This window comes from Berghia stephanieae, chromosome 4 (assembly GCF_034508935.2).
Source record: "Berghia stephanieae isolate SIO BIC M18660-M18661 chromosome 4, UCSD_Bste_1.3, whole genome shotgun sequence".
NCBI lineage: Eukaryota > Metazoa > Mollusca > Gastropoda > Nudibranchia > Aeolidiidae > Berghia > Berghia stephanieae.
The window spans coordinates 74,365,781-74,380,780 of record NC_088363.1 but is presented as its reverse complement, the minus strand read 5'-3'; the positions used below and the strand labels follow the sequence as shown (position 1 = coordinate 74,380,780).

Here is a 15,000-nt window from a genome sequence, read left to right as displayed (position 1 = left end):
TGGTGGGGCCACTAATATATGCAAACATATATAAGTAATTCAAAACACCCTAATTATTTCAGTTCCCTGACTGGCAGCAAGGGGTTCAAAAGAATCAGTGTACTATTATCAAACTTCATTTATATCAGTGACAATCTTAGCTGCAAAAGTCTGAATTTTCTGTAGTTTCTATCATCAATATCATCATCATCATCATCATCATCATCATCATCATCATCATCATCATCATCATCATCATCATCATCATCATCATCATCATCATCATCATCATCATCATCATCATCATCATCATCAGCATCATCATCATCATCATAATCATCATCATCACCATCATCATTATCATCATCAATCATCATCATCATAATCATCATTAGTGACAGTCGCATCTCTTTTTGTTTATGGCACAGTGGTGTTGGATAAATTGAGGCATGATAAATATCTTGTTACTGACCGTAAATAAGTGTTAAAGAGGGTTTATGTTCGATTTATTGAGTAAATGTTGCATTACGGTCTATCGGTTTCAAACTCGGCTAGTGAACTGTCGTTCCCAAATTCAAACCCCGCTGTAATTGAAATAAGTATAGATTAGTCCTAGAAAAGGCCCTTTACTCAAATACCCTCACCATACTCAGATGTAAAATGAGTACGTGGCCGGTAAAAGGGTTGTCTCTCAAACGAAATTGAAATAGCGCATTCTTTCTATTATAATATGTATATTAAGAGTTATTAGATTCAAACCCCTGGTAAATATCGTTGAGCAAATACATTTAATCCACATTGCACTATATTTCTCATGCTTTTTAAGTCAATTTATACGTTGTAAATGCTCACCTAAAATATTTCAGATATTTATTTCAAATAAGCGTTGGTGCACAGCAGTTGTTTAATATGTGGTTAAAAAGTAGTTCAAACAATCTTTGACAACTTGAGCAATTTCAGCGTAATATATACTAATGGCTCAAAGCGCCTTATAAGGGTTCCCCAACCAACCCCACGACGCCTGTAAGGCGATATTGAAGTTTGTTTTTTTTTTCCCGACAGTGTTGTTAACGGTCATGTACTCATTTTACACATGAGTATGGTGAGAGAATGTGAATAAAGAGCCTTTTCAGAGACTCAACTATCTATGCGCCGATCAGAGCGGGACTAGAACCCTGAACCTTCCGATCCGAAGGTGAGTCATAACACATGACCACATAGCCGCACAAAGTCCATATAACGTAACTTTCAAGAAATAAGCTCTTAACGCAAAGTCATCAAATATACTCCTCCCTAGAGTTTTTTTTTAAATTCCGATTGTCCTCACTTCTTAACGTTAATCGTTTGACAACACGAGGGATTATCTCATTGTATCAAATGAGTGAAATTGACATAAACGTATTTATACCGCCGGGTTGGTGATTAGTTCTCACTAAATTCTCTCAACCAAACTATTATAAAGTTTTAGGTTACAAATAGTTTGTGCTTTGCTATGATTATTCTGGCAGGCAGTCCGGTGAGTATTTTATTTAAAGGCATGTCGCCAATAGAAATGAAATAAAACTTCCCTGATAAAAACGAAAAATAAATAACGGTATGTTAACATTGCATATAGTTGCGATATTTCTTGGGGTTTTTTTTTTTTCAGAATATCTTCCTCTATGAAGATTTCAAAAGAAAGCACGTGTTGTAGACATGTTTCTCATCGCAACACCTATTCATCCTCATTTTAACTTTTTGAAATATTATGTGATACTGCTCTATCTTATGGATGCGTCAAGTCAACCCTAATGGCTCCCAACACTAAGTGGCATAGCACCGCCTGATATCAGAAGACAAGAATTAAACCAAAGAATGCATGCTAAAATTGAGGCGGACACTGACAGAGTCCCATTGAAGGAGGTCCTAGAAGCCCCAACAACGTCAAGACTGAAATCAAGGAAACCTCAAGACAACATTTCAACGTGAAAGAGGAATGGATGTCGATGTGGAACCAAGACAGCCCCAGGGGAGGCGACATCATACCCGACCCAACAGAAAGAACACCTCTGCAACAGCCGAAAATGCTGGGTAACCTCCAACCGCATTTTGACAGGACATGACAGAACCGCAGCTAACATGCATAGATGGAATCTGAGAGAATCAGATGCATGCCGTCATTGCCAAGGAGGCCCTGAGACAATGGACCACATCGTCATCCACTGCCCAGTGACAAGCCTATCAGGAGGCTGCGAGACAGCCTATAAGGCAGATAAAGAATTTGAAGAATGGATTAAAAGATTCAAAATAGAGGTGTAGCCATTCGATACTACTATATCTTAAAAAGACAAATTTCTTTCAATTTGGACAGAAAACTGTTACTTCAGATATTGACCGATTATGAAATGAAAAATAGATCCCAATAGAATAACTGAGAGAACAAATCAATTATTCGGGGATCCTGAGAGCTCAGTTGGTAGTGCAATTGCTTGACACGAAAAGGAATCCAGATCGATTCCGGGTGCAGTAGAGATTATTTCTGACCCATCTCCTCTGTCCACCCTGCAGTGATTGGGTACCTGGCGAATCAATTGCTACCAGTTTCACGCAATAGAAACCGGGATATACTCTAGCTCCATGGGCCTGATGGCACCGATGGACTACAACTTACAAATCAAGTAATGTGACGTTTAGTAAAATTACTGAAAGGATATAAATGTAATAAGTAAGAATCTGAACATGATTTTTCACTTGACTTCTTACAGTGTGTGTTAGCCGGTGTGTTAGAGCCAGCTGGTTTGATTATCCTGGTCTTGAAAGTTTTCCCAGTGTATCCTCCGACAGTCAGTGTGTTGCTTACGGGAACTGTCATCGCCATTCCTGTCCTGGTGGCGACAGTCAAGTCTTTCGTGGACGGAGACTCAATTACCTGGAAGGGTCTGCATATCGTTGCTGCTGTTTGTGTCATAGGTAAGCTTATCGTTGTTTTATGATCAGATTTGGGACAGTTGTTTTACCTAATGTTAAGATTTATTTGAACGATGGCGAAGCAAGTACTTCTAAAACTTTTGATTGTAATATATTTGTGTCTGTTATTTATATTTTACTTTATTCTCCATTAGGAGCAGTTTTGATATTTCTGATTATCGTTTATTCATCATTCAATGTTAAACTGAGCATAATTTTATGTTTCATAGCGCTACCCTATTTTCAACAATCGGATTTCAATCAATCCAAATTTAAGTTTAAATTTTGAAAAAGAGCTAAAATTTTACGTTCTAATGGAATAAATTACTTTTTGACTTTGGCAGCCAGCGTCACATGTGTTGCTTTGCAGATGAAAAAGGATAAATTTGCATCCGATACCATCTATCATGCTCTGGCTGGTATAGTGACCCTCAGTATTGCATGGTTGCCCGCCCTGCAAAAGCAAATGATCAAGTCATCTCACGTGATGAAACGTGTACCTAGGAGAAAGATCCCATGTAAGTTGACAAGTGAGGATATTTTTCAAAGGCGAACGACAATTATGGGGAATACAAATTGAGTAATTATGGAGTAAGCACCGGTGTAAGTTGTTCTCCTCGACTGGGGATCAAACCTCAGACCCCTGTTTACCTTCAGGCATGCTACCATTACACCACAGAGGCTACCGATAGTTGTGACTATTTTAATTCCTATATTCTTCACAAGGGTACACGTTTTACTTTGTGAACCCTCGCTTGCATCATACAACACACACATTGAACACGAGAGGACGAGGACAAAGACATTTGAGTAGCTACATTTTTAATTTTGAAAATGTTATATTGAGAACTTAGTTTAGCGAGCAGGCACAGGTATAAGATAAAGATTTGAACAAGTGTATATGAGGAAGGCAGGTAGCGGTGTAAGATAAATTATATCTGAACAAGTGTTGCTGTTTTTTTCTTGTATTTTTTCTTGCTTTATCTGGTACCTTTCTATACATGTCTAGGCATGAAATACAACCAATTGCGTCTTTTTAGTAAATTTTACACGGGAATTTGAAAATTATCAACGGGCTGGAGCCGTATTTTGGCATGCTATTCAAACACTAATTGAATAAGTCTTTTCTTTTAGACTAAATTCGAAGTGGTATGAATATTTTTCTATCTCAATAATGAACTTATTATAATACAGTATGATCTATTATCCCTTTAGCTACTTTTACAACCGGTATGAATACCCCAGACATCACCGCAGCATCTGTAGGATCTTACTCAACAGCCTCTTGCTCTGGGATGAGTGGAAGTGGAACTGGGAGAATAGGAGACGGAATAGAACCAGCACCCGAGCAGCTTTTGAACAACAGTGGCATCTTGGATAGTCGCGTCACTATCTTCGAGAAAGCCACATGGAAGGCTTGCATCATTCTCTACAGTGTAAAGCTTATTTCCACCCTTGTCATATGCTTTTTATTCTTTTACTTGGATTCTGGATTCACTTTCGACGAAACGTTCACCAAACTGATGCATCAAACATTCCTGGATGCATGGAATCTCAGTGAAAGTATTGACAATGATTACACTTGGACTTTATTTGGTATCAATGTTGGTGGTGGATTTTTGTGTTACGTTTTGGTGTTCATCGTATGTCATACCAATATGCAGCCTGGAGGATTTGGCCTTCCCCTTGTCTTATCCCTCCCCGTGGCAATCCTGTTTGTGTACTATGACAAAGCCTGCGAGTCCGTATTGAATTTCTCCTCTAATTGCAACATCGGCGATAATGAGATATATTATGTTCTGCCAGCGACAGTTTTTCTCACCATCGGTCAAATTGTTGCTTTTGGACGGTATGCTTTTAGAAGGGACAAGACATACCTTCAGAAGGAAGGGGAGGTAATTATCAAATTATATTAGGTCAATTTAAACAATTTCGGACCTTTTGATTTTGTATTCTTGCATCTCTAGAAGTTACCAAAGAGAACAATTTTTTAAGTTTTCAGCTTGATAAACAATATAAAAAACAGAATAATCTTTAGAGCCATTATGCCCGTGGAGCCGGGGTTTATCCCTGTTTCTATAGCGTGAAACGGACAATATCAGTTGCTTGCTACTCTTTGGATATGACGCTAGTCTATCGCAAAGTACTCTCCGCCAGGTCTAACTAACCTGGGTGGACAGGGAGTCATAAAAAAATATTGACTGCACCCGGGATCGATCTTGGTCCTGTTGCTTGTGAAGTGAGTGCTCTACCAAATGAGCTATTGGAACCTCTTAGACCTATATGTAGACTCTGGGATTCTCGTGAGATAGTGTGAAATGCTTTGGTATTAGATTTTCTGAAAACAATAAGAAAGAATGAAAAAAAAAGGATAGGTTGGAAAACTTTTTGGAACTTTTATTGGGCGGGGAGGATGGAGGGGGGGGGGGTTGTTTAAAAGAAGGTGAGATCACCTTATCTTCACGTGGGGCAGTGGGGCAGCGTGGCTCAGCGGTACGGTCTTTGCTCCGTACCTGAAAAGTACCGAGTTCAAATACCCGTAGCGCTGTGTGGCCTTGAGTAAGTCACCTCGCCGCGCTCCACTGCGGCTGACACCTGGGCTATTCCAGCCTTTTCTTGGAATAAACCCAAAAGACAACTTTCCCATATGGAGTGAATAAATGAATTTATTTCATCACGGTCGAGGAGTAAAGATTATCCTGTGTGTTTTCGTTTGTTAATACATTTTACCAGAGAATAACAATCTAAAATTTTGGGTATACATCTTGTGTGATGGGGGCTCGCGGGTGCAATTGGTGTCATTTTTTGGTGAAAATTTTTAATTTTGGAGAGTGACTGTTTTTGATCAATTTATTCATTCCTTATTTCATTTTAACCCATGTTTTTGGTGAATGGATAGTAAAAAAATGCACTTCAAAACCCCTACCCAACATTAGTAGTCAAAATCTGATAAAAATTGCGTTTTTCTCAAAACTGTTGTCAAATTCATAAACACTTTTTGGGACTTGACCATTTCAATTTTGATGCTAGAGTTTGGAACTTTTGAAAGAAATAGCCGATATGTTACATAAATAGCTGGCTACTTTGATTTTGTTTCTATTGAATCGTTTTGGGGTTTAAAAATATGTTTTTTTTAAATATTGTCAATAAAGTGAGGAAATTTTATTCGCATTTTAAGCATTTGAGAGGAAACATTAATAAAATTTAAGTCGCCATCTGTTTACAACTATGCTTGAATTTTATATAACAGATTTAAAAATCAAACTCAAAGCAGAATTAGCAAAATGGCTGACTCCCAAAAATATTATTTTGTTCCCAAGATGGCCGACATTTCTATGGAAATGAAGAGTTTTTTAAATAATTGTTTTAACCAAATATTTTAACTAGGTGTATAAATATCATTAGTTTGATCAAATAGTCCCAATTTAAGATTTTTGTATTTTTAGTATCGGGTCCCCTTAATGATTTTTTTGTTGCTCACGGCAATCTAACTTGTATATTGTATATTAAAGGACAGCGTGGCTCAGCGGTACGGTCTTTGCTTCGTACCCAAAAGGTACAGAGATCGACTACCCGCCTCGTTGTGTGGCCTTGAGCAAGTCACCTCGCCCTAGCTCACTTTGCGGCGCTGCACTGTGGCCGATGCCTGGGTTATTCCAGTTTTCCCTTGGAATAAACCCTAAAGAAAAATTTCTCCTATGGGATGAAAAAGTGATTTTTATTTTTATTCATTTATTTATTTATTAAGTTTCACTTTTTCCAGAGTACGGCATTATATTTACAAGAAATGAAGGGAGCAGAAAAGCTCCAGAAGACAATAGAGAACAAAAACTTTTGCGGTAATGAGGAGTCGAGCTGACGACCCGACTGTTACGACCCCTCCCCCAGGCCTCTAGAGGGACGCTCTGCAATCGACACCATCCACCACTCCACAAAGAAAAAGTGTTTTTAAACATAGTAACTCTTATGAGTCCCTCTCGCGACTTCTTCAGGTCATGGAGTCATCACACAAACACTTCGAAAGTAAATTGGCGAGCTGGTGGTTAGGCTCATGAGCTCTGTTCTCAACAGAAATATGTATAGTTGGATTTCAATTTTTGTATTTTTGATAAGGGATATTTTTCAACATTTAAATCCCCTAGGTATTCTTGATTCCGGGATACCAGTCACTAGTAATCGACTCGTGGTTGTTATTAGACAGAAAACAGGGTAAGGCTAGGAAAACTTTGAAGAACACCAGAACCAAGACACGAGTGTACATCTGCACGACCATGTATAGAGAGGTAGGAAAAGGCTATTTGCATTGTCGTCAATTTATACTGTTTTAGATATTATTCTTGTTATTATAATCATTATCATTATCATAGCAATTAGGCCCATGGAGCCGGAGTTTATCCCAGTTTCTGTAGCGTGAAACGGACAATAGTAATTGCTTGGATAGGACGCTTGTCTATCGCACAGTATTTGCTGCCATATCTTTCGGACCCAGCTGCCCACTCACTGCTGGGTGGATTAGGAAGGGGGGGGGGGGTTCAGAAAAAAAATATTGACTACACCCGGGATCCATCTCGGTCCCTTTGATTGTTAAGCGAGTGAGCTTTCGAGACCACCATTATCCTCATCCTCATCATCATCATCGTCACATTCATCATTAACGGCAACATCAATAATAACAATAACACAAGGACTAGGGCAATGACACAAATAACATGTCTAAATAATTGATGATTTAAATTGAATTGCATTTTCGTTGGCATCATCATCATCATCATCACCATCATCATCATCATCATCATCATCATCATCATCATCATCATTACTATACCTTATGTCAGGATGAAAAAGAAATGCGCCAATTGCTGGAGTCTTTGAATCGAATCAACATGGCCCAGGCTGAAGGTAATCGATTCTTTGAGTCTCACATCGTGTTTGACGGGGGAGTGGACAAGAAGAACCCGTCCGAGTTTGCTCTGGTTCTCATCTCTTTGCTGGAGGAAACTCTAGGTAATATTTGTTAAATTATTGTGTTTTAATGTTTGATACCTTAATATATATATATATATATATTATATATATATATATATATATATATATATATATATTTATATATATATATATATATATATATATATATATATATATATATTGTGTCTTTGACAAAAGAAACTGCCAGTTTGTTTTCGCCAATAGTTCGTTACTCGTTGGAACAAATACAATGACATATACATAGTATTTGAAAAATAGACAAAACTAGTTGTCTTTGGCTGTATGATGTATTGAATTTATGTTAACTGTTGAAAAGTAACAGATATTTTAAAACAAACATAAAAATCAATTTGCAAAATGGGCATAATCGAAATCAGCACATATAACTCACTTCAGCATTTTGATGTCTACAATTAGGATTGATCAATGCACAACTCTGTGCCTAATTGATGATGTCAGCTTATCGACTTTTTCTGCTGGTATTTCATTCAAAATTGTATTTAGTCTATCGAACAGTTCATCTGATTATGTACAGCAATTTTTTCAATTTATTTATTTTTGCTGGTTTTCTTTTCATAAAATCCCACATATTATATTGAATGTGATTCAACTGGCCACAGGTTCATCACTCTTACATTTGAATCGTGTCCAGCTGTATGTGCTGAGGCGTTATCAAACTGGAATTTTACATGGTTCAAGAATATTATTGATGTTTAAGTCTGGGTTGAGTCTTTGGCTGATACGTATTAAAGCAGTTTTTCTACCACCAATTATCACTCTCCACACCATTACAGATCCATATTCTAGATTTGTTACTTCAATGATGGTTTTTCATTGAAACGGTCACCTCGACGTTGATAGCACGAAATCCGTTTGTCTCTGGATTCGGCCTCAAAAAGCAATTTGTCTGTATACAAACAGCCTTACCACATATTCTGATCTCATTCCTGGTGTCCATGTGCCCATCTCAATTGAGCAACTTTGTACTTTTTCAATCTTGTCTATGTCCTTTTTGTGTAGGGATCCCACACAGCGCTAGCATATTCTAGTTATTGGCCTGATAAACGACTTTAAGACTATAACTACGATGTACCGATGTTAATGGCTGTAATATGGAGAAAACAATTTTCGGAACTTGAGGCCAGTAGTATCTAAAATGTATTATGTTGTAGTAACCTAATCATTAAGACCAGATATCTATCATTAAGTTCTTTTTTGGAACAAACTCTGTTTGCGTAAATACCAGCAAGTTACGATTGGCGCAATTTTTAGAATACTGTGTGAGCGCCACGATTGATTCGTACCGGTAACTTCTAGATTCTCGCTTATTAAGGTTTAAGATTGGCAACCAATATGTGAGTCATGAAACGACTTCAAAATGTTTATCCATGTCAGGCATCAAGCCATCGGTGTGCACCAAAATTGTAACTCCTTACGGCCTGAAGCTGAGCTGGATGTTGCCAACCACAGGCGAGGGGAAACATCACATGACATTCAACATCCATCTCAAGGATAACAAACTGGTAACGTTTATTGGCAGTACAGCCAAACATGTTTTAAAAATTGTAACCATATAACTTGTCCTTCACATATCGATCAATTAAAATGACCCTCATTGTGTCAAAGACTCTCAAACCTGAGATATCAAGGAAGGATGGGTTTTCTTGATAACATTTTTAAAACGTCTCTTTTCAAATGCAACAAAGTAGTATACATCATCTGACACAAATCATGTAATCTAAGAATAAAGCACTCGAACCTGCTAAGGTACAAAATGTTTTTCTCTTGAAATTCAAAAAAAAATAAAATTGCACACAGATACAGTGAAACCATCAATAAGAGCTGGAAAATAAAATGACTTAAATTTGTAGTCATAGAAATCGTATTACTAAATATAAATCATACAGATAATTTTCATGGATTCATCCTACTTTAGCACACTAGCAGTCTTACAATATCTTGGACTTCCTGAGACCAGAATCGACTTGATAATATTATGAGACTCACAATACGAGGGTCAGTGATTCGCAGTGACCGTCACCCGTCGATTTTTTTTTTCTAGATCAGACACCATAGGACTCAGCCACCGACATTACACGTGACCAATCGTCTGGAAACGGTAATCTGTGCGGCTATGTGATCTTGTGGTATGACACTAGCCTTCAGACCGGAAGGGTCAGGGTTCGAGTCCCGTTCTGAACGGTGCATAAGTGAGTCCTGGTAAATCCATGAGTATTTGGCCTTGAAAACCGTTGTCTCTGTCGAAAAAATTGTAATATCGCCTTACAAGCGTCATGTCTCGTCCTACTTCTTAAGTGTTTATTTTGGCTTGGGACCCCTTGTGAAGCGCTTTGAGCACGTTTTGTGGAGTGGATAATGCTCAATTAATTGTTCATTTTTAAAAGATAAACAGTTATAAACTTTGGTAAGAATAATGTAGAGAATGTGTTAGATAGGATCAGAGTGGGTAAAATATAATATTTTAATCACAGGTAAAGAACAAGAAAAGATGGAGCCAAGTTATGTACATGTCATACGTTATCGATTTTCTCACTGAAGCAGGTTGGTTACCAAAACGTACTCTTGTCTTTGTCTTTGTTGCGATTGGTGATGATAATGATGATGGTTGTGATGACGATGATGATGATGATGATGATGGTGATGGTGATGATGATGATGATGATGATGGTGGTGGTGGTGGTGGTGATGATGGTTGCAGTAGAGAAGGAGGAGGAGATGATGGTAGTGGTGGTTGTCGTGGTTAGTGGTGGTGGTGATGAAATAAAATAAATAAATAAAATATCAAAGATTTTTATATCACAATATAGGTACTACACATGTAATCATAAAATATTTCTGATTTGTCATAAACTTCAGCAATTTCTAAAGAACTGCATATTTTGATATGAAATATAGCTGATCCCGACGAGGAGTCTTACATCCTGACCACGGATGCTGACGTCATGTTCACCCCTAGCTCTGTAGAAGCTCTACTGGATCTCATGTCTCGGGATAACAGCATCGGTGCCGTGTGTGCACGTACCCATCCCATGGGAAGTGGCCCTCTAGTGTGGTACCAAATCTTCGAATACGCCGTTGGTCACTGGTTTCAGAAGGTTGGTGCACTATACATTAGATATCTGCAATTACATTTATATCTACGATATTACCAAATACATCCATGTAAATTATCGGAGAGTTACATTAATTCATAAAAACAGACCACCGTTTTATATTCACATATATATATATATATATATATATATATATATATATTATAAATATATATATATATATATATATTTAGCTTTATTCATCAATTCAATCTTCAAAATTAGGTGTTGTCTCATTACTAAATTTATATCAGTGGAATTGGCTGCTGAACACATTCTATTATTTTTTTTGTCGGATAGTGGATGAGTGTGCGAATGAGGGCGAGCGCGCGCGCGCGCGTGTGTGTGTGTGTGTGTGTGTGTGTGTGTTTGTGTGTACTTGTATATGTGCCTGTTTTGCATATTTCTAGACGTGCAACTGAGGGGATTTCTTGAGAATGTAATAACGGTTAAAATGCTATTCCTTTTATCCTATATTATTAGATATCGTGTACGTTTAATGTCCTATAACTCAACATAAAAGCACCATGAAAACGAAGCGAATGCACTATGGGCATTTACTACTATTTTACTACTTTAATATTGATACATTTTGCCATTCTTTTATTTATCGCTAAGGCTGCTGAACATGTCCTCGGATCCGTCCTCTGTGCACCTGGATGTTTTTCCGTCTACCGCTGCCGATCCCTAGCGGACATCCTGCCTAAATACAGCAAGAAAGTTGAGACAGCCTTCGATTTCTTGACCAAAGACATGGGTGAAGACAGATGGCTTTGTACCTTAATGGTAAGGAGGACCATTCTGCGTAATCTGGAAAACATATTTCAAAATTGGGCCAGAAAACTCGACCTTCAAATATCGGTCGATTTCGCAAAGTCCCAGGTTTGAGAGTATTTCCCAGATGAGGGTAATTTAAATCGATCGATATTTAAAGGAGTAGTTTTTTGGCCAAATGTTTAAATATGGGGTTTTCCAGAGTTTGGCAACATTCATCTGCCATGATTGTGCCTGGCACCAAACAAGAGTCTTGTCAAGACGTCTAAAAATATGATATTAAAATGATTATTATAAAATGCTCGAATAATATTGTTATGTTAGCAGGTTACCCATGTTAAAGTCTTTTATGTTTAATTCCAAAAACTCGACTCTCATTTGAACCTGTTTATTATCAAAACATGGTCATTTTGAAAAAAACAACAACTTACACAATTGTATCATGCAATAGATAAATCAAGTCTAATTAATCAAAATATATTTCAACTATCATGTATATGCACTTAACAGAAAAAAATCCTTGCCTCGATTCATTTGACATTTTTTAGCCAATCCGGTGGTTCTTTAAATGCCCGGTTCGCCATATTTTGCAAATCAAGTTGGACAGTCCTGAAAATAGAATTATTGAACTGGTGCGTTGGAAATTTTGAACAATGCTGTTGTAACGAGTTCGAAATTTCAAACGGTCGAGTTCAAGAACCTTATAATTACACCCTCCAATGTCCTCATCTAGACGTCAATATTATATCTTATCAAACATGCATTATTTTTTACAATGCAAGAGAAACCATCCCAAAAATTAGCATTACGAGATTTCCGAGAGATGTTAATTTTGTTTGTGTTGTTTTGTTTCGTTTTTGTTTGGGTTTTTTTGTGTGTCTTTTTTTATTCCACTTTCTCTGGCAGGATACCATTCACAGTCTGTCAGATTTTTTAACAAACACAAATACTTGCTGTCATATATTTCCCTTCCATAATACTCAAGTAGAAATGATATGGTCTACTAATCTCTTTGCAACACTTTCATCTTCAACAGGTTCAGAGTGGATGGCGGATAGAATATTGCGCCGCCTCTGAAAACAGCACTTATTGTCCTTCGGAATTTGAAGAGTTCTACAAACAAAGACGTCGGTGGATTGCTTCAACACTTGCCAATTTGATGCTCATTATCAAAGTGAGTTATACTTAGTCTAGTAAGCTGTTCTATATTTATTAAGCTCTCAGTAGTGGAGATTTAAGGCGATTTATAAAATGATTCCAAAACAAAGCGACAAGTGAAATACAGTTTGACCGAGGTGTACATTGATACAGTGTTTTTTATCCTTGACACATTTCAGGTTTGAATAGCTCCAAAGCTATGTAAGATTTCATCAAACGGTTTTTTGCCATAGGTGCAGAATTTATTTAAGTTTTGATTGATATAACTGTTAACACTGTGAGCCTTTGGTAGCTGAGCTATGACGTCATCAGTAGAAAAGCGTAATTTTGACATAAATCGTAATTTACAGTGTGTTTTTAATCATTGAACATTTCAGTTTGGAATAACTCAAGAACAGCTGCAACGACATCGATTCGGTTTTCAACATAGTAATCCAAATTTAGTAAAGTTTTTTTCCCCTGATTTCTTGTGACCGTGTGTTTGTGCTATAGTCCGAGTTAAAGCTCCACGTGACCACATCATTTTGAATGACAAGCCGCAAGGGTCTCTCCAGTTCGTCCCACGTCTTTTGCAGCATGAGTAATGTGACAGAGCAAACGGCTTCTCTTATTTTTGTCTTCAGGTCATGCATGTCTCTCACCGGAGTTCTAAACACTCTGCTCTTCACATATCCCCATGAAAAAGTCAAGCGAGGTTAGATCAGGTGATCTTGGAGGCCAGGAAATTGGACCATCTAGGCCGATCCATCGGTTTCAGAACTGTACATTTAAAAAGTCCCTCACGTTTAAACTCCATTGAGGGGGAGCTCCATCCAGTTGGGAAAAGATGTTAGGTTAAAGACAATCAAATGGAGGGATTCCGTATGATTCCAACATGGCCAGATAGTTTGCTGCTGTCACTGTCATGTCGTCAAAAAGAAAGAACCGGCCGCTCTTTTCGTGGTCAGTTCACACCAGATATTGACTTTTTGTGAGTTGTGACGACACTCGATAAATTAATCTGGTTTTTATTTCCTCCAATGTCGAGCATTGTGTTTGTGTACATGCCCGGATACGTAAAAGGTTGCTTCATATGAGATAACAGTGTTTTCAGTGAGTTGTCTGTCAAGATTCGAGAATCATGTCAGACAAAGCCAAAATAAATTACGATTTATGTCAAAATTGCCCTTTTCTTTTGATGGCGTCATAACTCAGCTACTAAAGAGCACACAGTGTTAAAATTTCTATCAATCACACTTGAATAAATTCTACACATAAGGCAGTTTGACGAAATCTTACATAGCTCTCGAGTTATTCAAACCTGAGATGTGTCTATAATAAAAAAGCACTGTATATATAATAAGTAAAAATTAGTAAAAAGCAATTCACATTTCGTATATATCTTCCGATTACCTATTTGTTCTTTTTTAGGCATTCGGGAATTACTCCCGAAATAGCAATGTTGTGAAACATACATTTATTGTTACTTGAAGGTTTTGAAAAAGATTTTGTTGGATGAAGTGATTACCAATATTGAACGTGATGATGATAGAGAATAAAAATAAAAACGTGGATTGATATACAGTGTGTCCATAAAATCTTTCCCTGATTTCACACTTATTATTGTCAAATCGTTATATATATTTGCATCTGGTTTTTGCCATCATATAAGGAACAGTCCTACATTTATACCCATTAGTCATCAACACACATTACATCACCAAATTAAGTAAAATCAACCTGAACTTAAAAGACATCATTTTTCTCTCCTTTTAATTCCGCAATGGCAAAAGTGCGGCACACACAAATATTTTTGTGTAATGTTATTGCATGAAACGAAATCGTCAAAGATTGCTCAACAAGCTTTCATAGTCCAGTTTGCAGACCATTAAAGAAAAACTACTTTCTAAATAACATAGGATAATCTAAATTTGCTGAATAACATAGTGAGAGAATGATCACAGTCCCGTCGACCAAGCGATTTTTGTCCTACTGTTGCTATTCCGAAATAGAATGAGAGAAAAATTAGCTCTTTAAAGTTTATGTTGATTTTTGTGAATTTTGT

At 37.3% G+C, this 15,000-nt stretch overlaps 1 protein-coding gene across 3 annotated transcripts in view; it reads left to right on the top strand.

The window, feature by feature from the left end:
- LOC144971229 (uncharacterized) overlaps nt 1-15,000 on the top strand; it is a 46,810-nt gene that overhangs the window by 5,282 nt on the left and 26,528 nt on the right. For all 3 annotated transcript variants that reach the window (XM_078911738.1, XM_078911740.1, XM_078911737.1), the window contains exons 5-14: nt 2,724-2,928; nt 3,270-3,443; nt 4,141-4,820; nt 7,068-7,208; nt 7,761-7,929; nt 9,307-9,434; nt 10,404-10,473; nt 10,828-11,027; nt 11,643-11,810; nt 12,835-12,972. In XM_078911738.1, the coding sequence (XP_078767864.1) occupies nt 2,724-2,928; nt 3,270-3,443; nt 4,141-4,820; nt 7,068-7,208; nt 7,761-7,929; nt 9,307-9,434; nt 10,404-10,473; nt 10,828-11,027; nt 11,643-11,810; nt 12,835-12,972 (2,073 nt within the window). The remainder of the gene's footprint in view (nt 1-2,723; nt 2,929-3,269; nt 3,444-4,140; nt 4,821-7,067; nt 7,209-7,760; nt 7,930-9,306; nt 9,435-10,403; nt 10,474-10,827; nt 11,028-11,642; nt 11,811-12,834; nt 12,973-15,000) is intronic.